At 47.6% G+C, this 25,928-nt stretch overlaps 1 protein-coding gene across 1 annotated transcript in view; it reads left to right on the top strand.

Moving 5' to 3' along the window:
• Positions 1–24,525, top strand: part of LOC147729572 (putative thioesterase PNKD) — a 61,690-nt gene extending 37,165 nt beyond the window's left edge. The window contains exons 2-3 of the mRNA XM_086954469.1: positions 21,485–21,695; positions 23,679–24,525. Of these exons, the coding sequence (XP_086810595.1) occupies positions 21,485–21,695; positions 23,679–23,847 (380 nt within the window). The 3' untranslated portion in view covers positions 23,848–24,525. The remainder of the gene's footprint in view (positions 1–21,484; positions 21,696–23,678) is intronic.
• The last annotated feature ends 1,403 nt before the right edge of the window (positions 24,526–25,928 follow it).

The following is a 25,928-nucleotide window of genomic DNA, read 5'->3' as shown; positions in this document are numbered from 1 at the left end:
CTTGCCTCAGTGGACTATCGAATGTAGCTTTGAGATGCCGTACTATCTCTCCTATCAGTACATGGAGGGTGGCGGGAGGTGTTCGCGGAGATTCCTCACTCCTCTGGGTGTCTTCTTGTAGAGTAGTTATGGGGCGACAGGCACACTGCTGGTTGGGGGGGCTTTTTAGTCACATGCAGGGGTGCAGGGTGGGGGGTGCAACTATGCAAGTTTTATTGTTTGTTCGTTCTATCTCTTTTTCTTCTTTGAGGCAATGGACTGTGTGTTTTACTGTGCACTTGATGATTGAGTTGGTTGGAGTCGGGTGGGGCGGATTGTTGGGTGATGGGGGGTAGGAAACTGAAAGTGCTTAGCTGGAATGTCAATGGACTAGGAGACCGAGTTAAGAGAGGGGTGGTGATCCAATTGATAAAGAGACACATGCCTGATGTTGTACTTTTGCAAGAGACGCACTTGGTGGGGAACTCCTGTAGGGCTCTGAACCGTAAGGGTTACAAAATGGTTGCCCACTCTGGGTTCTCCTCGGGCTCCCGGGGGGCGGGCGTCCTTGTGCGTGCGTCCCTTCCTCTTGAAATAGACGTCACGCTACTTGATGATAGAGGACGCTACGCAGCTGTGGCGGGAAGATGGGAGGGGCGTCCCTTGGCTCTGCTTTCGATTTATGTTCCCCCTGGCCTCCAATCTAGCACCTTCCAGGACCTTGGTAGCGCCATCTTGTCCCTGCCTTCGGGCTTATTGATCCTAGGGGGTGATTTCAACTCAGTCTGCTCTGGCACTCTCGATCGCCAGCCTCCGAGAGACCTCCCGGGTTCCCAGACTTGGCTGCCGACCTTCCTTGACTCCATGGGTCTGGTGGATTGTTGGCGATTATTGCATCCTGCGCTCCGCCAATTTTCATTTCTCTCCGGAGCCCATGGGAGCCTGTCCCGCTTGGATTATGTCCTCACCCTGGCGGCGCAGTCACATGCCATCTCCGAGGCACGTTTTCTGGCGAGGGGCGTCTCCGACCACTCACCGTTGTGGGTCTCCTTCGACTTCGGTGTCACCCTGTCCAGCCGCCCGGCTGCGGTGAATCCCTGGTATTTCCGCAACCATAACACGCGAGCACTCCTTGCCAAGGCTATCGACCTATATTTTGCTGAAAATGCGGGCTCCGTTGGCTCTGCGGTCACCCTGTGGGAAGCGTTCAAGACTGTGTTGCGGGGTGAAGCCCTAGCTCTCATCGCAGAGGCTAAACGGGTTCGTGATGCTGATATTCTGCATGTGGAGGAGGAGGTCTTGGATCTCGAGTCCCGTTTGGGGCCTGAGCCCGACCCTTCTCTCCTGCACGAACTCTCCCTGAAACAGTCGGAGTATCATGACCTCGCCACGAACGCTGCCCTGGTCTTGGCGAAGGAACAGCAGGGCCGCATCTACGAGGTCGGGGATAAGGCTGGTAAACTGCTGGCCTGGTTGGACAGGCGGGAGATGGCGAGCCGGGTGGTCCCGGAAATCCTGGGCGAGGACGGAGTGGTGGTCACTGATCCGAGTGCCATTGCTGAGTCTTTCGCGGACTATTTTCGGGGTGTTTATACTTCCGGCTCGGACCGCTCCGAGGCCGACTCAACTGAATTCCTCTCGGCGATCGACCTTCCTCGTCTTTCGGAGGAAGACAGTGCCGATATGGACCGGGACATCACTGCGGACGAGATTGCTCTGGCGATCCGCGCCCTGCGTGCGGGCAAAGCAACCGGACCCAATGGCTTACCGGTTGAACTGTACAAGATCCGGCCGGATGTGATCTCCCCTTATTTGAGAGGTATGTTCCTCCGTGCCCGTGAAGAGGGTGTCCTTCCCTTGGACCAGCGACTGGCCACCATAGTGGTTATTCATAAAGAAGGCAAGCCGCGGGATGTTTGTAGGTCCTATCGCCCCATTTCTCTCCTTAACGCTGAGCCCAAGATCTTGGCCAAACTGCTGGCCAATCGGTTGGTCGGGGTTATAGGCGACTTGGTGCACCCGGACCAGTCCGGTTTTATTCCCCGTCGCAATACTGCCCTCAACCTGAGACGCCTGCACGGGGTTATGGCCAGAGCACACGCCCTTACGGAACCGGCGGTACTTGCCTCCCTTGATGCCACGATGGCCTTTGATTCCCTGGAATGGAGCTATTTATGGGCGGTACTGACAAAGCTTGGGTTTGGACCGGGTTTCCTGGGCTGGGTACAACTTCTTTATGCTAGCCCTCTGGCTGCTGTTACGGTTAACGGCCGCATGTCTGCTCCCTTTGCGCTCTATCGCGGCACCAGACAGGGCTGCCCCTTGTCTCCGCTCCTGTTTGCGCTGGCTCTGGAGCCGCTTGCGGCTATGCTACGCTCGCACCCTGACTTGCATGGGATCTCCTGGTCCCCGGGTTTCGAGGACAGGGTCTCCCTATACGCAGACGACATCCTGCTCTACCTCACCTCCCCTTGCAAGTCGCTTATTGTGGCGTGTGACGTGCTCAGGTTGTTTGGGCGCTACTCCGGCCTGATTATTAACTGGGCCAAATCCTCCCTTTACATCCTCAAGGGTGACACGCCGCGCCTCCCCAGGGGTTGCAACATACAACTGGCCGGGCAAGGCTTCAGGTACTTGGGGATTTACATCTCGAATAACCCTAAGGCGAGATATGACCACAACCTACTCCCCCCGCTCCACCGGTTGCGAAGGGATGTGGAGAGCTGGCGTAAGCTCCCTCTCTCTCTCCTGGGCCGGGCGGCATTATTCAAAATGATGTCCCTGCCCAGGTTCTTGTATGCCTTGCAGAATACTCAGGACCTTGTCCCGGCTCGTTACTTTAGGGAGGTTGAGAGCCTGCAGCGTGCCCTGCTTTGGGATGGTCGGCCTCGTGTCGCCGTCCAGAAGCTTACCATGCCATGGTACGACGGGGGCATTGCGTTACCAGATGTGCGGAGGTACTACTGGGCTTCTCAGCTTACCGCTATTAACCATGGTTTTTACGGTCCTGTGGACAGCCCGGGCTATGCAATGGATAGATGGCTTTTGCAAGGGGGCAATTACTACCGCGCCCTCTATTCTAGATCCTACGATCGGAGCCTCACGGGTCCGACAAAGGCGGCGGTCCACACGTGGCGAACGATCAATAAGATACAGGGTTGGCAGGGCAGACTGACGAAATTCACCCCTCTATTTGATTCCGACATTTTAGGCAAGCTCTGGCACACCAAGGGTTTCGACAAGTGGGACCTCATAGGTATTTCGAGGGTTGAGGACATGCTGGCCAGGGGGGAAGTTAAGACTTTCCCGCAGTTGCAGGTGGAATACCAACTGAGTGGAACAGAGTTCTTCCGTTATGCCCAACTCAAGCACGCAATAGCCGCCGCCAGACCGGAGGAGGGTGACATCCCTGAGAGTTCTCCCTTGGAGGACAGAGTACTGGACGGGCATATGCCGGATAGCGCCATCTCTCTGTCCTACAAGAAGTTGATTAACGTTCAGGTCGACCTCCTCCAGCGCTTGCGGGAGCAGTGGATGGCCGATGGTCTGGAACTGGACGACGAGGACTGGCAGAGTGCTGTGTCCTCCCCTAAGGAGGTCGCCATCTCCTCGCGTCTGCGACTGGTCCAGTTCAAAATCCTCCACCGGGTGTACGTCACCGGCCCCCGGCTTGTGCGTATGGGCTTCTCGCCAGATGGCCTTTGTCGTCGTGGCTGCGGAACCCTTGCTACTTATATGCATATATTATGGGAGTGCCCCGTTATTGCCCCTTATTGGGAGAGGGTACATCGAGTGATGAGGGAGGTGACTGGGGTGGAGTTGGCTGCAGAGGCGCGTAGGTGCCTCCTCAATGTCTGGGAGCCGAATGATTATAGCACGGCGCAGACCCGATGGGCTACACTGGGCAACATGGTCGCTAAGCGGGACATCGCGCAGAAATGGGGATCCAACGTAGCCCCCCTGGTGGTACAATGGAAGGCCAACATGGATTGGTGTATGTTGCGTGAAAAGACTGTATATACTGCCAGGGGGCGGCCTCAGACATGGAATAAGGTGTGGGGGGCTTGGAACGCTTACAGAGGTGATCTGTGTCTGCCACCTGAGCCGATGCCTCGCGATGAACGCCTGTCACCGTAGAAGTTGACATCAGCTATGCTATTCATGTTCTGATTCTCCTGTTCTTCCTTCCCCCCCCCCTTTTCCTACATCCTACTTAATCTCCTTTCTGAATCTTCTCTAGCCTCTGACGCCTCCTACTGACTCATAGCCACTTCTTCCTTCCATTGCCTTTTCTGCGCCCACGGGCGCCTCTGTTTCCGTTTTTGTTTGTATATAAAATAAAAAATAACCTGCACTGTCCTGATATGAATCGCTTTGCACTATAACCATTCTGAGACCTTGCTGCCTTGCCTCCGGGATGTTAGGCTGAATAGCTGTGTGCATCATTACAATAAAGGTTTTCAAAAATAAAAAAATAAAAAAATAATCTAATTGCTGACAGATGAAAAGGCGGTGATAACTTTGCCAAGTCATGTGTAGCTAAGGTGGCTGGGGGCGGGAAAAGATGGGTTGCAAAGGAAAAACTAAAATCACCAGTCCTGCGCTGCCATCAGCTCTTTGCCGGCCTGTGAGCAGTGGGAGGGCGGGGGCTGCCTGCGCATGCGCGCCACTCTTCAGTTTCGTTTCCTTTGGACGAGCGCGAGCCCGTAGAAGAGAAGTGCTGCATGAAGTCCCGGGTCCCAGGAGGGGGCCCGGGTGAAGACCAGCGGGGAGACTGCGAGGCCCCCATGCCTATGGGGAGAGCTCCGCTTCTTGGTAGAGTGGGAGAGGAGCTCGAGTGCTCTGCGGGACTCCCTTGGCAGATGGTGCGAGCCCGACTCCGGTGAGGTGAGGGGGCGGGGGGTGGGGGGGGGGGGGGCTGTGTGCCTGCATGTGTGTGCCTGTGTGTGCGTGTGTGTGTGTGTGTGTGTGCGCGCGCGCGTGCCTGTGCGTGCAGGGGATGGGGCCTGCCTGTGTGCGCGCCGTGTTTGCATGCAAGCACTGCGGTCTGCGCAAGCGCGCTCGCTCCCGCGGTGAAATCCGACACTGGGAAAGCGCGTGGCACTCTGCTGTCCACTTTCCCAAATACGGATAGCATTAGTTGTCTTGCTGACAGCATTCATGCTTTCGCATGAATGCTAAGTCAGCTCGACCTAAAAAAACGAGTGGAATAGAGGGCTAAAAGCCACAAAAAACGATTGGAACAGGGCAGAAGGGCACAAAAACGAGTGGAACAGAGGGCAGAAAGGCACAAAATACGAGTGGAACAGAGGGCAGAAAGGCACAACAAACGAGTGGAACAGAGGGCAGAAGGGCACTAAAAAACGAGGGGAAAACTAAGTGGAACAGTGGTCAGAAAGGCACAAAAAACGAGTGGAACAGAGGGCAGAAGGGCACAAAACGAGGGAAATACGAGTGGAACAGAAGGGGCACAAAAACGAGTGGCACATAGGGCAGACGGGCACAAAAAACTAATGGCACAGAGGCAAAATACAGAAATATAGGGGCAGCTAAGAACAGAAGGCAGAACGGGCAGAGAGGCACGGTGGCAGCGAGGGGAACGGAAGGGAAAACTGGGCAGAGTCACGGGCACCGAGGGGTACAGAAGGAAAGACCGGGCAGAGAGAGCACTGGGACAGCGAGGGGAACAGAGGGAAGAAAAAGGGGCACGGACCACGTACAGGCAGCGGGGAAGACAGACAACAGCAGTCAGTGACACAACAGTGAAAATACAGGCAATACAATACATTTGCAAACTGCCCTTAAGACCCTTATTGTGGCTCTGTATTCATGAAAATGCACCATCTTTTCACTTTTTAAAGTAAACGTTTTGAGTGCCATTTGGCGCCGCAGACACACGCGGTTTGGTTCCTGGTGCACATAGACATGGTTGCAGCGCACGGAGACCCTCCACTGCCGCACACAGAGGCAAAAAATTAGAGGGAACATTGCTCAACACTTGGAACTTTTTTCAGAGGAGAAACAGTCGATGCAATTCTGTGGAACAAAATGTGGTTATCGGTTTGCAGGTAAGCAATCTGTTTTGAGGGTTGAGTTTCTGGGGTTAGAATAAGGGTTCCCCTAGGGTCAAGGATGCACTCAAAGAACACCCTCAGCGGCAGTAGGGCGGCCGGGTGCAGAGTGCTGAGGCCCAATGTTAGCCTATGGTGTTAGGGTGTTGTCGGTTGGTGGCTGCTCTCGGGCAAGCCATGGGGTTAGGGAGCAAAGCTACTAGGGTTAAGCTCAGGTCAAAGGGGGATCCGAGTTGGGATACAATGTGCATGCACAGCGGAACAGGGGCGACCGGGTGCACGGAGCTGATTTGGCATTGGGTGCCCTGTTGTTTTCAATGGGAGATCTCCGGTCGGAACAAAGACTGCAGACACGAGCAGAGAGGGTTCCTGGAGGCAACCACCAGTTGGAGAGGTAAGTGGAGATGCAGGGGGATGCCTGGACATGGCCGGTTGGGCCACCCAAGCTTGTGAGGCGTCGGGTGCAGGGGTTTCCTTAGGCATCGGGTTTCCTTACCAGTTCTGGTCGTGGGGACCCTCGAAGTAGAGGCTGCAGGCATCTTCTGGAGGCTTTAGGTAGGTCAGGGATCACCAGATCCCAGGTCAGGTTCGCTGGGGAGACCTCCTCATGGTGTTGGACCACTCGGACTCGGGCCTTCGCACTGGGGGCAGGGTGCTGCAGACTCGCGGATTCAACCACAGCTATAGTCTGATTTTCTAACAAGTCTGGTGCTCACGGGTGGCAGAGTCTTTGCAAGGAAGGCAGGGCAGGTCCTCCGGGTTCTGGGGCACTGCTGGACAAGGCGGGATTTGGCTGGAGGAGGTCAAGGTAGGGACAGGCAGATTGGACTGGAGGCCAAGGCATTTGGTGTCCTCCTCTTCTTCCTTCAAAGAGGTTTTTGCCAGGGAAGGTTGTCCGGAGGTCCTAGTTTTTGACAACAGAGTTCAGCTTGTCTCTCAAGAAATGGAGGAGTTTTTCACCAAATGTGGGATCAGACACATCACCACTTCCCTGTATGAACCTAGGGTTGTCTGTTGCTTCAAGGGTTAAAATTAACAATAGAACCATTTATGTGGCAAAGAGGTACAGTACTACTTAATGTTATCATTTTCTTCTGTTATTTTTTTATTTTTGTTTTCTTGTTTTATTTTGTTGTTGTTTGTTTTTGTTTCCATTTGTGTTATGGGGTGAGATGTGTTACATTCGGATTTTATCAGTGTGCTGCTTTCTTATGTACTACATGGAATGCATAGAGCGTGCCTGCTCGATCTGCTGTTCCATGTTCTATGTTCTGCTTGTGGCAGTTCTCTTCTACTGGCTGAGCTGTTCAGACGTACTGTGCTGCTACTAAATTAATTCCTTAAAACCACTTACCTGCTGGTCCTTACACATCCTAAACTCAAGTACTTAACAATGATCTGATATTTGATAATGAATAAAAAGGATGCTCAGTGACAAAGCATTTGCCTAGGTTCTCACAGTTTGGTCAAGCAGGCAAGCCAGGATTGATTCCAGATTTTCCAGTTTCACCCTATGTAATTCAGCAAATAGAAGGGTATAACTTTCTAACATCAACGATTAATGTGTTGTCCTTAATTCGTGGAATAGGAGATTAGCGCTTGGGTGAAAGGCAGGAACAGGTGTTTAATTCAATTCCCCCCTCGCCCTCCTCCAGTGCTCCTGCTGCCCTGCCTTCCTGCCACGATTGCATGTGGGTGGTGTAGAGTTTGGTGGAGTGGGAGCACCAGCATACATGTGTGTTATTCCTGAGCTTCTGAACTTGTTGGTCCCTTACTTCATTTGTAGTTTTAGAGGAAGGGAAACCCTCTGCGGTTATTTCCAGAGGAAACTGGCATAACCCTTTAATGTGCCAGCCCATCCGCTTGTGGGTGGTCAGGTCAAAGTGTCAATAGCTCTGTCCTATTTAAAGCACCATGGCCGTCGTTTCTTTTCCCTACACAGAAAAGGCACCGTGGACCTCACCAGCGGGGAGAAAGATCTCTGCACATCAAGGCCATTGTTCTCTTTTTTTTTTGTTTCCAAGAAGCAAATTGCTGCTCTGAGAGTATTCTTCTTGAAACCAAAATATTTAGCAGGGGGGACGCTAGAAACAAGGTGCCGGCTTTGTAACTTGCTGTACAAGTGAAACAAATTGATGTCTTTTTAGTAGTCACCAGCTACAATGGATTGTTTCTAGCAATACTATCAAACGCCACAGATAAATCCAAGATAACCAGCCTGCCACCTTGACTTGGCTTTTGGACGATGCCCTCAGATGCCAAGAGGGGCACTTTCGGTGCCATGGCATGGGTGGCAGCCAGATTTTATTGAGTTGAGCCATTGGTTGGATTCCAGATGTCATTGGAATTGTGACACAATAGCTCCATGATGCAACTCTAGAACACAATCACAACAGTCAGATGCCACAATTCATAGTTTATACTCTGAGAGAAGTGAAGGTCCTAGTTATGGGTTACTGAGCGCGCCATCCCTGGAGAGGCACTAGACTCTCCTCCGAGTACTAATAAAAAGGCCTCTACACAGTTGACTCCTCTGCCACCAAACGTTAGTCTTCCATAGCATAGGGAGTAGCCCTTCACTTACACGTTGGCTATATCCTATCTCCAGCTGTGCCTGGTGCTTTGGTGGATGGGCAAACACTAAAAGTGGAGCACCTCCAGTGGACTTGCAGATGCTGAGTCCACTTGGGAATACCACAGAGCAGACCAGAAGAGCGCAAATTGTCAGGGGGTCCTAACTTTCCAACCATGCAATGTCTTCAGTCCCCACTCAAGACACTCCACCAGAGAAGGAGCACAGCTCGGGATGCTAGCTGCACAACTTCTTTGTAGTGTGGTAAAAAAAATTCCTGTTGTGACCAGGCTGTAGGTGAATGACCAGTCCAGATTGGCCGAGATTGACTTTCTATCATGGCCAGTCCATAAATAAACAGACCACTGCTGGTTTTGGAGAGAAATAAAGATGGTATTATCCACACTGATAGTCTGTGCGAGGACCTTGTTGCTTTTTACATAGTACCAAGAGTCTGTGTATATAGAAGGTCCTTTAAAAACCACACTTAAAAAACAAAACAAAGGTGGGCTAATAAATTTAACCCCAATGTATTGAGGAGTTATTTGACAGTAACACTTCTTATTATTAGCATCACACAGCACTTCGTGGCAGCAAGTGTTACTTAAAACCTACAAGCTTATATAAGAATACTCATTTCAATAATTGGAAATTAAATCAAATGCATCTATCTGAATGAATTCTATTAAGGGTATGTTCGATTGTTACAAGTGCAGTAAAAACTTTACATCGATCGGCAGCAAAAATACAATTTAATAAAGGGGCATGCTTATCACTGATCAGAACATATTACTGAGGCAGTGGGTGGCACGTGGATCATGTTTTCTATATGTTTATTCCCTATTTTTCCCTAAAGAGTATTCGCCAGATTATAGGAAGTAAAACCATTTAATGCACCACTTATCTGGTGCTCTACCTTCATCACAGAGCACGAAATACTGCAGTCCAGAAATGAAAACTAATATTACTTGTTGTCTTTGTGTATCTGACCAAGAGTTTAGACTCTGTAAACAGGGCGTTATTTTTAGAGTGATTAAAATGTACTTGAAGATTTAATATGTGGCTGGCCTTGGTGTAAATAGTATGTTATTCTATTCTATTCTATTCTATTCGTTTTGGTAGAGCGCGACAGCTGCCCCAGCAATGAGGCGTCCCGGCGCTAAGAACTCAAGATCCTAGCCTGAGCAGGGAGAAACCAAGGCTGGAGAGAGGCTTTACAGGCAAGGGAATAGGAACGTTTTCACTGCTTTCCGGAATGCCGGTAGGCTGTCAATGGAGCGAATGTGTTGTGGGAGGTCATTCCACAGTTTGGCTCCGAGGAACCTAAAGGAGCGGCCGCCCATGCGGCTGAGTTTTATGCGTGGGACGCATAGGAGGTTTTGGTTGGAAGATCTTAGGTTCCGTGACGGCGCATAGGGAGTGAGAAGGGGTCGAAGCAGAGGAGGGGTGTTGAGTTTGAGGATTTTGAAAGACAGAATGAGGGTCTTGAATTTGATTCTAGAATCAACGGGTAGCCAGTGTAATTTTTTGATGGTCGCTCTGGCAGAGCATCTGCGGGGTAGGCCGACCAGAGTTCTAGCCGCAGAGTTCTGCACGCGTTGGAGCCGCGCTATCTCACATTTGTTGGCACCGAGAAAGAGCACATTAGCGTAGTCCAGGCGTGAGAGGATGGTGGCTTGGATAATGAGTTGGCGGGTTTTAGCGTTGAAAAAGCCTAGTATATGGCTGAGGCTTCTCAGCAAGCCAATGCAGGTGCCGGCAACCTTTTTGGTGTGAGACCGAAAGTTGAGTGAGGCATCCATCCAAACGCCTAGATTTTTTACTAGGGTTTTGGGGGGAGGGATGGTGCCTAGGGAAGACGGCCACCAGTACTCATTCCAGAGGCTGGTGTCTTTGCCAAGGAATAGCACCTCTGTCTTTCCGCCGTTAAGTTGCAGACAATTCATTGTCATCCATTGGGCGACCGCAGAGAGTCCGTTTTTAAAGTTAGAGGATGAACTGGAAGGGCCTTTTGAGAGAGCTATGGCCAGCTGTGTGTCGTCGGCGTACGACACTAATGTCAAGCCCCATTCTTTGGCCACTGCCGCCAAAGGCTGGACGTAGAGATTAAAAAGGGAAGGACTCAACGCAGAGCCCTGCGGAACTCCCTGAGCAATGGGGTGGGGTTTGGACAGGAAGGGGGGGGCGGAAACTCGAAAGGACCTGTTTTCGAGGAAAGATCTGAACCAATCCAAAGCCTGCTCGGCTACTCCAAAGGTCTCCAAACGATTGAGAAGGATGTTATAGAACACGTGCAGTTGTGGTATTCTATAGAAGAGGAGAGAGCAGTGTCTTTTTTGAAGGCACAGGACAGGGTTGTCGATTGGCAGTTTTTACTGGTCCGACTTTAGTTGATGGCCAGTTAAAGGCGCATATGACTCTCGCATGTTACAGATGACTCTTGTACATGAATAACACTTTTCTGATGCACTGCACTCTCAGTGGTCTCCAGAACAGGCCTGCGTCAATTCCACATATATATCTGCAGATTTGGACAGTGTAAAATTCCATTTGCTGCCATTGTTGAGTGTGGTGTTTGATCAGATTCTTAGTACAAACTCATTACATGAACACACTAGGGCAGAGGTCTTCAATCTGTGGGGCGCGACCCCCAGGGGGGTCGTGGAGTCCTGGGAAGGGGGTCGCAGATTCTGCCAGAGTGCAGTTCCTGGCGTCGGGCTGATCGAGGGTGCTCAAGGCGGAGGCCGCCTAATTCACACCGAGGTGTGAAAAACATCAAAGCCTCGTTAACAAGTAAAGGTCTTTTAAAGACCTGTGATAGTACTCTGGTGTGCCTTTGTGTGTGTCCAAGCTGTTTCAGCCAGGCTGACATACAGGAGCTGGGGGGGGGGAGGGAGTTGGGGGAGGAGGCTGTAGCCCTTTGAGTTCAATGGACTTAGCTGTTGGTTTATTTTTACTTTTAACGTTTTATATAGCGCTAGTTTAACCCGTAGGTATCAGAGCGCTTTACAAATACACAGTAAACAGCAGAAGGACAGCAGAAGGACATTACAATCATATCATTGGTTCAAGTCTCACGAGCCTTTATACCTGGAGCCTGTGCAGAAGAAATGTGGCTGAGAGTCTGTTCTTCATGGAGAGATGTTTTCACTGCCGGCTGCCACCCCCTTCCTCCCCCCCCCCAAGCAGGGAGGCACAGAGATGCCCTCCCATGAGAGAGGAAGACGAAGCAGAGAGATACTGACCCCCCATGAGAGAGGCACAGACAAGGTGGGTGAATGAATGATGGGTGGATGGATGGATGAAAGGGTGGACGGATGAAGGATGGATGGATGGATGGATGGATGAAAGGGTGGATGGCTGTATGGATGGACGGATGGTAAGATGAAAGGGTGGACGGATGTGTGAAAAGGTGGGTGGATGAGTGGATGGATGTAAAGATGAAAGGGTGGATGAAGGATGGATAAATGTGTGAAAAGGTGGGTGGATGGAGGATGGATGGATGAAAGGGTGGATGGAAGGATGAAAGGGTAGATGGATGAGGGATGGATGTATGGATGGATAAAAGGTTGCATGGATGAATGATGGATGGATTTGTGAAAAGGTGGGTGGATGAGTGATGGGTGAATGGATGGACGTAAGGGTGGATGGATGAAGGATGGATGGAAGGATGGATAAAAGGTTGCATGGATGGATGCATGGATGGATGTGTGAAAAGGTGGGGGATGAATGATGGATGGGTGGGTGGATGGATGGATGAAAGGGTGGGTGGATGAAGGATGGATGTATAGATGAAAGGGTGGATGGATATATGGATGGAATAATGAAAGGGTGGATGGATTAATGAAAGGTTGGATGGATGAAGGATGGATGGATGGAAGGATGAAAGGGTGGATGGATGAAGGATGGATGGATGGATGGATGGATAAAAGGTTGCATGGATGAATGATGGATGGATGTGTGAAAAGGTGGGTGGAAGAATGATGGGTGGATGGATGGACGGGTGGATAGGTAAAGGATGGATGTATGGATGGAAGGATGAAAGGGTGGATGGATGATGGATAAAAGGTTGCATGGATGAATGATGGATGGATGTGTGAAAAGGTGGGGGATGGATGGGTGGATGGATGAAAGGGTGGGTGGATGAAGGATGGATGGAAGGATGAAAGGGTGGATGGATATATGGATGGAATAATGAAAGGGTGGATGGATGAAGGATGGATGTATGGATGGAAGGATGAAAGGGTGGATGGATGAAGGATGGATGTATGGGTGGATGGATAAAAGGTTGCATGGATGAATGATGGATGGATGTGTGAAAAGGTGGATGGAAGAATGATGGATGGATGGACGGGTGGATAGGTAAAGGATGGATGTATGGATGGAAGGATGAAAGGGTGGATGGATGATGGATGTATGGATGGATAAAAGGTTGCATGCATGAATGATGGATGGATGGATGTGTGAAAAGGTGGGTGTGTGGATGGACGGGTGGATAGGTAAAGGATGGATGTATGGATGGAAGGATGAAAGGGTGGATGGATGAAGGATGGATGGATGGATGTGTGGAAGTGTGGGTGGATAAATGATGGATGGATGGATGTGATGAGGTCTAACAGGCGCATTTATGGTTGTCGATAGTTGTTTATGATGAGGAGTACTAGTTTCTAGAATCTTTTGTCGGAAGGGGGTCCTTACGCCTAAAAAGGTTTTACAAGGGGGTCTTGGCATCAAAAAGTTTGAAGACCTCTGCACTAGGGTGACATTGGCAACAAATTACAGAAGTATTCGGAATTATTCAGAACTGGATCAATTTCTGTCTCTTCAATCTAAATGATTGCTGATCGGTGCAATCATTGAAAATCTGATAAACGCTACACATGAGTGTTTTAATGGTGGGAGAAGTGTTATAAACACCAAAAATAAAGAAATGTAGGCCCAACCCCTGACGATTGCTGCGTTATACGGACCCAACAATGATGACCCAGATTTCTTTGCGCAGGTATGGTACCACATTTCATCCCTTGGCCCTGCCGCTCTCCTCTGAGGCGGGTATTGGGGTGGTAGGGAGGGGGGGTGGGGCTTTAATGTCACGCTCTCCTCTGTCCTTGACCGATCTGGCCCTCATGCCGCTCACTCACGCGCTGCGGGTCTCCTTAGCTCCATTCTCACTGAGAACTCCTTGTACGACGCTTGGCGTCACCTGCGCCCCGAGGCTCGCGAGGGCACCTACGTCAGTGGCACTCGCGGTTGTTGGTCCCGGCTGGATCTCTGGATCACATCCCCAGATGTCCTGTCCATGCTCTCCTCCGTCGATCACATGGCATGCAACCTTTTGGATCACGCACCGTTCAGCTCTGTCTCCGTCTTCCCCAATCTCCTCGGCGTGCATTCTCCTGGCGACTTCCCCCTAACGCTCTGCGTGACTCTGTCTTCTTTGACGCGATCCAAACTGCAATCCCTAACTACTTCGAACTCAACGAGGGCTCGGTGGACTCTCCCTCTACGCTGTGGGAGGGTTTCATAGTCGTTTTTCGCGGAGAATGTATCTCCAAACAGTCCGGAGTCTTACGTTCTATTTGCAGCACTCTTGAGAAACTGGAATCAGAAATTAAATCTTTGGATTCCTACGAAGCTCTTGACCCCAGCCCAGAAACACTTGCTAGACTCTGCAGGAAACACACAGAATTCACTGAGGAGGCCAATAGAGAGCTCTCATTCCTTGGCAGCGATCGCCCCGGTAAAACCCTGGCCAGTCTTCTTCGTCCGCCCCATGCTGCATCCTACATTACCGATATATATATATATATATATATATATATATATATATATATATATATATATATATATATATATATATATATATATATATATATATATATATATATATATATATATATATATATATATATATATATATATATATATATATATATATATATATATATATATATATATATATATATATATATATATATATATATATATATATATATTATATATATATATATATATATATATATATATAAAGGGGTCCCAGACCAAGCACAAAATCAATTATTGAATATCACAATATTTAGTTAAATTGATCCAAAACAAATGAGGGTGCCCAGTGTTTTTTATTTTCACTGCACCGTTATAACCATTCAATGATCAGTAAATTGGTAATAGTATACACAAATTCAATGCGCCCACAGGGAAAAGGGGAAAGGTGCAGGGGAAAAACATTTTTGATAGTTGTACATCACTTATCAAATTTCTCATATGCATAAATCCAAAAAGTTGTACATCACTGATCAAATTTCTCATATGCATAAATCCACGAGTGTAAATCATAAATGCAAATTGATCCCCATACGAGAGGTCAAATAAAGTAAGCATACATCAAAACATTTTCATAGCAGGAGAACTCCTAATCTGCTGTGTACATCATGCTATTGTTAGGAGTTCGTGGTGTAGATAAATGTCTACGTTTCGACCCAGAAGTTGTAGGACAGTAGATCCTTACAACTCTCCTAGACGGTGGCCCAGCTCGGACCACCTCTCCTATGGAAATCCAGGCGGTTTTAACAGATTTTTACACGCACTTGTACACGGCACGTTGCACCCCCTCACGCGAGATCTTCTTTCAGTATTTTGATACCCTCGATCTCCTTTGGCTTGAAAACTATCTTTGGGAATTCCTGGCTGAGCCCTTTTCTAAAGAAGAAATTCTTGCCGCCATCAATGGTATGCCCGGTGACAAGGCCCCGGGTCTAGACTGGTTGCCTGTATCTTTCTTCAAGATTTTCTCCCCGCTTTAAATACCGCACTTGGCCACCATGTATAACGAATCATTCTATAGCGGTCAATTCCCTCCTTCGCTCCGCAAGGCCATGTTGACCCTTCTTATCAAGCCGGATAAACCTCCTGAGCTCCGTGATTCATATCACCTCCTGTACCTCATTAATACGGACAACAAAATCTTCGCCAAACTGCACGCTTCATGCCTTCTGCCTCTCATTGCCCTCCCGGACCAGTCCGGATTTATTCCTGGCCACACGACCTCTCACAATCTCCAGACTATTTTCTCGTTCCTACACCAGATCAACCCAGCGCTCCATGCGGTTGCTGCCTTGCTTGATACCACCAAAGCCTTTGATACCCTAGAATGGCTCTTTCTCTTCTTCCTCCTTCCGCGCCTCGGTTTCCGTCCCGTCTTCATACGCAAAATATTACTATTGTACACCCTTACCACTGCCCGTCTCCGGATCAATGGTCAAATATCTGATTCCATTCCCATTGGGAGTGGTACCCGCCAGGGGTGCCTGCTCTCACCTATGATCTTTGTCATTGCGATGGAACCACTGGCGTCTAGACTCAGACAACACCACACCCAGAGGGGCATTTGATTCGCAGCCCACGGCCTCTTGGTCTCTATGTACGCGGATGACATCACTCTGTATGTCCGTGACCCCCAGGAACATCTCAGTCCTCTTGGGGCGAGATCATAACGTTTGAGGGCTACCCGGGCATACAGGTGAACTGGAACAAGTCAGTCCTCTTCCCTCTCACTGACACCACCGCACCCTTTACCCCGGACAACCACTTCGCGTGGGCGTCAGACCCTACTCGCTATTTAGGAGTCTGGCTAAGCAGGGACGGGGATGAACTTTGGAGAGCTAATTTCTAGGGGGCGCAGTGGACTGGCTTGAATCCAAGAAACCCCTTTGGAGCCATCTGCCTCTGTCGTTAGCCGGTCGGGTAGCAATTGCCAAGATGATAGTGCTCCCGAAGTTTTTCTATTTATTCTTGAACATACCCGTTCCCCTCACTGCCCACTTTTTTCGCAAGGTCCACTCGTTGCTCACCTCTCTGAACTGGGCCGGCAAGGAGCCCAGGATTATGTACGACACTCTCACCCCCCGATATCGTGTGGTGGCCTTGGCGCTCCTAACTTTAAACTCTTTGCTCTATGTGCTCAGGCCAGGTTTTTGTATTTTTGGCTTCGCCCCACTCCCTTTCAGCCGCATGTGGCTGTGGAGGCGGATCTCGCTGCCCTGTGGCCGCTCACCACCGCCCTGTTTGCTCCGGCCAACCTCCCATGCACTGAAATAGATACGGTTGAGACCTTGCGTTGGGCATGGGAGAGACTTTGCCGCTCTTCCAGCTCTCCCATGCTTTCAGCAAACACAATGCTGATCGTTCGGCATCCGGCTTTCCCTCCTCTCCAGCCCTCTGGGATGGTTAAACATGCCTCCCGTATAGGGCTGACTACGTTAGCGGATCTCTACCCAGGGAACACTTTCTTTTCGCTTGCCGACAATTCTGGTCCCATGGATTCTTTACTATCAGCTTCGGGCGATCTGTCGGGAGCTGTATCCCTCGTTCCCCCAACCTCCTCCCTCGATGACTGCTCTTGATTTCCTGCATTCGTCCTCCTCCTCGGAAGTCACTATTTGATGTTTTGTATGTTGGGCCAACTTTGTCATCTTCAATTGTGTACACGTATATGGTGCTTTTATTTGGTGCAAGTATGTAATCTGTCTATGCAATATTCTCAATAAAGATTTTTGAAAACTTAAAAAAAAATGTAATAAAAAAAGAAATGTTGCTACTAACACGTCTTAGGATAGTCAAGCTAATAGGATGATCTTCCATTAGTAATAACCCCAAGTCATTTCAAAGTCCTGAAGGAGCAACATAGAAGTCACTTTAACGAGGGATACAGTGAGCAGCAAAACAGACTCCTGTAACACTCTGTTGGTAAACTTCCGGTTCTCCAGAGCATGGCAGCCAGGGTTGTCAATTGGAGCCCACACATAAATCACACTTTCCTTCCTTTAAGAAACGTATATCGGATCCGGTTTGTGGGAGAATTCAGTGTAAGTCCCCAGTGTTGATGCATAAAGCGGCCTATGGATCTATGCTGGACTATCGTAAGAACAGAGAAGGCATGTTTTAAGACACTGAGCAGTAGGAATATTTACCAACGAGAAGAACAGGCAAACAAATGCCAGTCAGCTTCCCAGGCAACAAATGTCTCCACTAGAACTTGCAGTAAAACTTTATACAAAGAACACCAGATGTAGAATTGTGCATCAGAGCGTGATGAGAAAAATCCACTCGTAACAAGACCCTATATATCCCTCTCCTCTAACGAACGGACGCAATTCTTAAAGAAAATAGAAATATTTGCAAAAGATGATATGCGGGAAAACGAATTATTAATACATAAATTCAAGTATGCTGATCGAACGCTACCACGTTTTACTTCTCTTCAAAATATCCTTGATCTTCACAACACAATTTCTCATTCACTGTTCTCAATATTTCTGTTGGAACAACAAATAACTTGCTGTTATTGCACACTCTGCCATCATGGAGTACAACAGCGTACTTTAATTTTTGCAACACCTCCCGCGCAATATCTTCCTCACAGCATCACCAGGGTCCATCCTCCGTCTTCTACCTTTGTTTGTGTGCTACCTACTCCAACAAGTGGCTACACATCCACCATCCTTTACCATTTCTCCATTGTTACTTTCACATCTACTATCTGTCCAGAGGCTCACATGCAGCCCTATGAAAATCATGAAAGTTGACACTCTCAAGATGGACTATGCATTGCTCAGAGCATCTTCTTTATTTTGTTGTAAACTGTAAAGGTAAACAATAACACAAACACATCGCATTCTCCAGGTATGGTACAAGATAGCACTCACAAGTAATGGCAGTATAGTTGATTGAGCCAGGGCATGACTAAATAATGATTATGTCCTTTGTAGAGCTAGGTGAGAAGACTGCTCTGGTTACAGCGTTATTGTAGGTATGTCCTCGAGCCAGTGTCCCAGGGTGTCGAGCCAGGGCTGGATCCCCACCATTGCAAATTCGAATAGTCTCATGCAGCATCTCTAAATTCTTCCCATTGCCCCCCGATCTTAGAGTATTTTTGGGAGCAGTCCTGTGCCTAGTAGATCGTTTCTTCCGTGCACATGCATCAGTCCTTATTGAAGGCACAGCGGTGCCCCCGCTGGAATGTCCCACTACCCGCGAAATGGAAATGTCTGTTTTAGCTACTATCATTGCATTATTTCAGAAAAATAGTGCATACTTGGGGAGTGTTTCACCCTTGAATATCCCTTGGATTACCAGTTGTGGAGTAAGCCTCAACGGCTTTCCAAGGGTGTTTATCAGGGCAAATAACTGTCACGCACACAGGTGTTAGTGGCCATATTTCGTATTTTGAACAGTTGTGTTCCCCTAAAATACACCTTAAAGTATTTTTAGTTTTTTTAATCGTATAAGTTGGAAGCCCACTCTAATCGCGACCTCCCTGGGGTTCCTACAAGCCTCCTCCCTGTCTCCATCCTCTATCATTTCTTGTTCTGCTTCCCACTTTCATTTAAGAGTCACTAGGGAGTAATGGGTATTAATGATCAGCATCCTGTAACTTTCAGATATGACATGTTTGGTCAGTGGCACTGCCAAGAGTCTGCCGTCCGAAGGGGACTCGTCTTCAACTGGTTCCAGGCGGGAACTGTACAGTATGTTTCAGTTGTAGGGTACTGTAGCGCTGGGTCTCCGCCAACTCGTTGTTAGAGCTTGTTAATTGTTAATAGTCTCTCTGGGCCCCACACATCTCCTAGTTTGGATATACACAGAAGATCACCCTTCTGAAAGTCCACCAACTTCATTAGTTCTGCCATCAGGGCCGAGTTCAACATGGGCATTTCCAATGTGATTTTATCCTGCCACCGTAGCGACCAAATTACCTCCTTCCAAGTCTTGAGGACTGTGGCAGTCGGAGTCAGTCTTTAATCCAGCACTGCCCCACCGTATAGTTCCCGGTGATCTCTTCTGGGTGTCCTGGCTCTCCTATCCGCTTGAACTGAGGGTTCCTACAAGTCCAAGAAATTCCCAATAGGTAATAATCAAGTGGTGAAGGGCCCAGTAATATAGTTTTAATTCGGGTAAGACTATACCTCCATCTTATGAGTATCTCCTTAGCATGTGTAGTGCTGTTCTAGGAGTGCCCCTGTCCTGTAGCAGTGATCTTGTGACACTACTGACCTTTCAAAAAAGGAGTTTTGGACCTCATAGGGCGTATTCTTCAACAAATACAGGAATTTGGGTAGGGGGGATAATTTTATATAGGGTGGCCCAACCCGTTGGGACAGTGGTAGTTTCCTACAGTGATCTACATCTATCTTGTATTCCTCCAGTACACTGCCTAGATTCTGACGCATAAAAACTGCTTAGCTCTTGGTAACATATACCCCTAAATAAGTAAACCCTTCCATTGTCCAATGTTGGTGGTTCCCCCAGGATGCTGGGAGGCGCCAGGGAGTAGGTGGGAAGTCCATCGGTTTGTGCCAGATTGTGCAGATCGCAACATATTCTCTGAAGACATTGAGCATTTCCAACAGCCTGGGGATGGAGTGTAGTGGATCAGTCACACATAGAAGCATGTCATCCGCATAAAGGGAGATGTTGTCCTCCCATTCCCCTTCCCATTTGATACCTCTCAGTTGGGCATCGCTCCCAATTGGCCAGGTGTTCTACAGCCAAGGCATTTAGCAGGGTTGTAAACAGTACATCCCTGGCTAGTCCCTCGCCCCAAACAGAACTCTCACGATCCCTTGCCAGGACTCCATACAGGTGGCCGAGATTTTGTTCTGTCTATTCATTTATTTATTGCATTTGCAGAGCGCGACTGTCACCAGGCTGGTATTGATCTGTTGAACATAAATCCTGATTTGTCTACATGGATGAGCTTGTCAATCACTAGATACAGGCGGCTGGCCAATACTTTGGCTAATATTTTAGTCTCCATGTTCAGTAGGGATGTAGATCAATAAGAGGAACATTCCCCTGTAGGCTTTCCTCTTTTATGAATAAGGGTGATGGTGGCCAGTCTGAGATCTTTGGGTAGAGAACCTTCTTTCCCAGCTTCAAGGGACGTGTGCAGGAGCGGTTCCCATCTTCCTCACCTTTGGTGATCAGTTTCAACTGGAACACCCTCCAGTTGAGACCGTTCACCGAAGCCATCTGCAGTTGGTCTTTAATCACTTGTATAAAGGTTCGAGCTATCCTTTCGGTGATGATATAACAACGTCCTAAAATGGTGTATCTTCTGCTCCTTTCAATGTACAAATGGAAAACACCGTAACCTCTCCACGCGTATTTCTTCTTTGTGATACTACACCACCCAAAGCATAGGTATCAGCATCAGTAGCTACGATGCTCTTATCCCAAGTGTCAAATGACTTAAAAGGTTTGGTTTCCACAGTTGGCAATAACCTTTGCCGTATTCCATATGATTTTTTTAAAATAATTTCTAGTAGTCGGAACACAAACAATGTTCAAAAGGGCAATTTGAACAGAGCATGCGCATTTGCTGTCGACCATGCTGCTTGCACAGAATAATAACACTGTCGCACTGTTTTAAGGCACATGTCGTACAGCAAAATGACCTTTTAGAGTTCTGTATACATTTTAAACTGAAGAAGTGGGAGTCCTTATGAATATTTGTTGCAGTAAGAGCATATTACAGATTGGTGGGTATTACTGTGGTTTTACCTGAGAGGAAGGCTGTATTTGATTTTAATTGAAAATCTTTTAATTAACAGATCAACACATTTATTCTTATTCAGTGCTGTACCATACTTGCGTGTTACTTACTGGAAGCGTCCATTTGGTAGAGATACTGTGGTTGAGAGAGAGGTAGTGTGGGGCCTGTGGATATGGTAAAGCCCTTAGAAATGGTTCTCTCCTTGACCGACGAGATGTGGCAACTCAGAAGTTTCTCACCTGAATAATATCTTTTATTACCTGAAATGGAATCTTTTAACTACAGTGTGCATCTACTCCTTGTTCATAGGTTATGTCTCTCGCGTTTTGAAAAGAGTGGTGCCTGCGGTGAATGGACCAGCTCCTCAGCAACACACCCGGAATCTTTACTGCAATCATGGAAGGACACCCGCATTACGGGCCAAAGCTGAACCAGGGGGGCCGGCTCACCAGGAGCGCATCCCTGAATACATCCCACAAAAGAAAGCCAAGAACCCCATGAAGAAGGTGGGCCTGGCATGGTGAGTCGCCCTGCATTTCTCTTTAAGAAATTGTCCTGATGACCTGTATATAGCTCAGTAAGTTGATGCCTCAGCTGCATATGTGCATGGATAATTTGTAGGTTTATCTTGGTTTGATGTCCACTGGTGCGCAGTGCAAGAAACTCACTCTTCAGTGGTAATTTCTGTCTTCTGTGCCTTCATTGCACACTGGACTGAAGGCGGATGATGATATAAATAGTCCGAACTCACAGATTTCAGTAAACTGCTTAAGCCACAAAATGGGTAATTGCAGTCCGAAATTTAGGACTTAAAGTAATTAGAGTGAAATTAAGCCTTAGGTAGAGATGGTAGAATAAGTAACTCATATACCTTCGTACAACACATATTGAGGGCGAGGGCCAGGGCTGGTATGGTGAAATTATCCCTCAAATAGAAGACCTGTTTGTGGAGCAGAGAGTCTGCTTTAAAGCCGGGTCTGGCGGCTCAGTGGACTAATGCGCCCGCTTCAGGGGCCTGTGTTCGACCTCATGATCACAGGTACAAATCCCGGTGGGTCCATTCTGCCTTTCATCCATCTGGGGTCTATAAAATGAGTACCATTGAGTTGGGTATCAGCAAACATCTGTTATTCAGCGCCAAGATAACCATAGTGGTGAAAGTGTGCTTTACAAATACACATGTTATGTATTATGCCCGGAGTCAGCTCTCACTTTCGATTGTAAGATGGCGGCAGCAGCAGGCAAGCGTGGCACACTACATGTTTTGAAAATAACTCAGAAAACTTTCAGGGCAACCATTATACAAAAAAATGATTTGATAGAACTTCTGGTCATTTATCAGACGCTCATCTGAGACAAGGGGCCAAGTGCTGCCATTAATGGGTGTAACCTAGCTCTGGTGACTCTAGGGCAGGATGTCAGAACTTTGGTCTTATACTAACATGCTGGGTTCCAGTCAGTGAACACTATTATTTAAGAAAACAACTGGAATATATGCACACCAGTCTTTGCCTTTCTGTCAACATGTCTTTACTATGGAAATACCCTGTTTACAACGTGCCCCAAGTCACCCAAATTCTGACCAATCTCCACTTTTTATTTTCCATTTTTGTTTCAAGTTGACTGTAATGTTCTTGCAAGTTCTGAAAGGTCTGGCCCGGCAGGCCACCTTAGAGGGCTGTGATTTGCACGTAGGTCTCTAGGGGGAAGGGGGTTAATCTTCTGAGACCCAGTATGTTTTACCCAACACTGGGTTGATAGACTTTCCATACCAAACTCTCACTCTAGGGAAGAAGTCTAACGTCCTTCTGGTCTTGCTGTACGACGCGGGACTGGATATCTAAAAAGGTATTTGCCATGTCGTGCAAGCACAAAACCTTCAAGACGCAAATTTACAAAAATGCAAATTGCAGTTGTTATTGCCACACGCAATGCAATTTCTTAAATTCTTGCGAGTGATGAATGGGACAAAATGGTTCCTACTTTCCTTGCAATTGTATGTGTCTGTAGTTTTTGTCCACTCTCGCAGTCGCAAACCATAGACTCATAACAAACTGGCAAGGGCGGCCGCTAACATCTGCAACATGGAAGCTGCTCTTGATGAACATATTCTCCTATGCAAGTGACCAGTGCAGGCATTATGGGAAGCAAACAGGAGTATCATTGAGAACTTCATGCTTCTCTAGTTTATCTCTTCTCACCTTTGCTACACTTTCCCTTTAGGGGAAAGAGAACCCAGTTCAGACAACAAATGCAGAGGTTTATTCCCCTATTTCTACCTTTGTATCCAATCTTAAGGTTTCGCATCAGTGATTTTTGTTATGGTGGGATCCAAGGTACATTTCTCTGTACATATTGATTGTTGCAATTTACACAGATGCTCCTTTTTTCTTGGGATTTAATTTTAGCTAAAATACAGAGCATTTAATCTTGAGGATATGCAGCCAGAATGATCTGTTGTGCAATGCTTAAGTCTCGCACCCGTCTTGTTGTTTTCCTTTAGGGCCATTGGTTTTCCTTCCGGGATCTTGCTGTTTCTATTCGCCAAGAGAGAGGTGGACAAGAAGCGCCTGCGGCAATTGAAGGTTCGCCAGAGGATGAAAGCCTCCAACGAGGGCGAGTATGAAAGTGGGCGCTTCAGGAAGCTGCCTGTGGCTGAAGCAAAACCTTAATGCTGGGGGACTTCTGCGTGTGATGGATCCTTGAACCCATCTCTGCGTGTCCATGTGTCATCTGAGGGCGTTTTTGCCAATGTGAATTGAGTTGATCTACGTTCTGTCTGGAGTAACACCAGGGATTCTCCAGTCCTGCCTTAACGTATGGATGAAAGACTGATGCACTCCAATCCATGCATCAGACATGATCCCTCCAGAGAGGGGACAGTGTCTGCCTGATATTAATGATGTAAGTCATTTATGATTCAACCAACACTCTTCTGAATCAGTTAAGAGAGGTCATCAGCAAGCTTGCAACTGCCCAAAACAACTGTCAGAAACCCATTCAAAGCTATTTAAAATAAACGCAGGGTTTACAAATTTTGCATTTGTTAATTGAATACATTAGAAATGATCTAACTCAAAAACCGATCAAATACAGAAATTATGTGCTTTGTAGATCTACGTACATCACAAACAACTACTTTGTAAATCAAATAATTTTTGAGGAGGTCTCCAGCTGATGGAATCACATTTTTTCCTTCTGCAAATATATGTATATGGTTCAAGTTGCGGATCTTGCTCTTTTTTTTTGTTGCTTTTCGTATTCAGTTTTATGTTGCTGTTCTTATCTGCAAAAGTAGCGCTGTTTTCTCTTAACCAAAAAGTTGAAATAAATTGCTGGTGAGAACCTTGTACCTTGTCAAGTATAACTTTGTTTGTCTGCTTTGAATGCCACATGCTTGTACGTTCTGTTTTCATGCCAAAGATGGTTTGAAAGCAGAATACTGGGCATTGTGAAGCCTGGTTGACATGTTGACAGTGTATCATTAGAGACACTGTTGTTTTCGATACAAGCATGTACACTTTTTCGATTCATCAACTAGGACAAGCACCACTTGTGGAACTTTCACTGTACTGTACAACAATTGCTGGAGGTAGGTCATTTGTTTTACTGTGATCATATTGGTGCAGTTGTAGTCCAGCCCCACTAGGGCCCTCCTTACCTGTTATCGGTTAACTCCGCATGTAGAGGCGAGGGTAGGAATTTATGATTCTGGACAGTATCACTCTGAGTTAACAGGGATAAGAAATGCGTTACTTAGCTGTAACTGCAGTTATCCAGTATTGGTGTCTTTCATAGATTCACATGCAGGCATGATTCAGGCATGTGAATCTATGAAAGACACCCAAATACTGGATAAGAAATGCGTTACTTACCTGTAACTGCAGTTATCCAGTATTGGTGTCTTTCATAGATTCACATGCAGGCATGATTCAGGCATGTGAATCTATGAAAGACACCCAAATACTGGATAAGAAATGCGTTACTTACCTGTAACTGCAGTTATCCAGTTTTGGTGTCTTTCATAGATTCACATGCCTGAATCATGCCTGCATGTGAATCTATGAAAGACACCCAAATACTGGATAACCAGTATTTTTCCCCAGAATGGGGAATAACATGACTGAGTTCCTGTTTGGCCGCATTAGGTTGAGACGTGGGTCCTGAGCAGTCATCAAAAGTGCTTCTCGTAAGCCAGACCCCCTCCAGGGGCTCTTGGAGTTTGTCCCCTTGAACATGAGAGTACAAACTTAGAGGAAAACATCCTCTCACAATTACCGCACCTTAAAGAGTGCCTCACTTAGGGGCGTATACACAATTTGTAAACACCCTTCTTAACTTACCTTCACACATTTGTCCTGATGAATGCCAGAAATAACACGAGGCCTGGCTGAAACTAGTTTACCACACCAGATGTGGGAGCCAATAAGTCTCTAAGTCTCTCCAACCACATCCATTAGCCTTGCTTTTAAACACTGCCAAGTGCCCACGAATAAATTATCCTGTGGATCCTGGGACCCCTGGGACAGTTTTTAACTCACACCCTTAACACTATCACTGCACACTCACTTAACACTATCCTCTCCGCTGTAAACAGACGTCGCAGCACACGCGAGGCACACTCGGTGCCTTGGGTGGGGCTCAATGATGAAGCATGCCACCAACTATGTTGGTGGATGAGGGCCTTCATAAAAACTAATATGTTTTTCTGACACACACTACATGAGCTTTACTAGTACAGCTAGCTCTTTTT

The sequence above is a fragment of the Lissotriton vulgaris genome, chromosome 2_1 (assembly GCF_964263255.1).
Source record: "Lissotriton vulgaris chromosome 2_1, aLisVul1.2, whole genome shotgun sequence".
In the NCBI taxonomy this organism is placed as follows: domain Eukaryota; kingdom Metazoa; phylum Chordata; class Amphibia; order Caudata; family Salamandridae; genus Lissotriton; species Lissotriton vulgaris.
The sequence above is the reverse complement of the archived record's forward strand: the minus strand, read 5'-3'. Positions and strand labels throughout refer to the sequence as shown.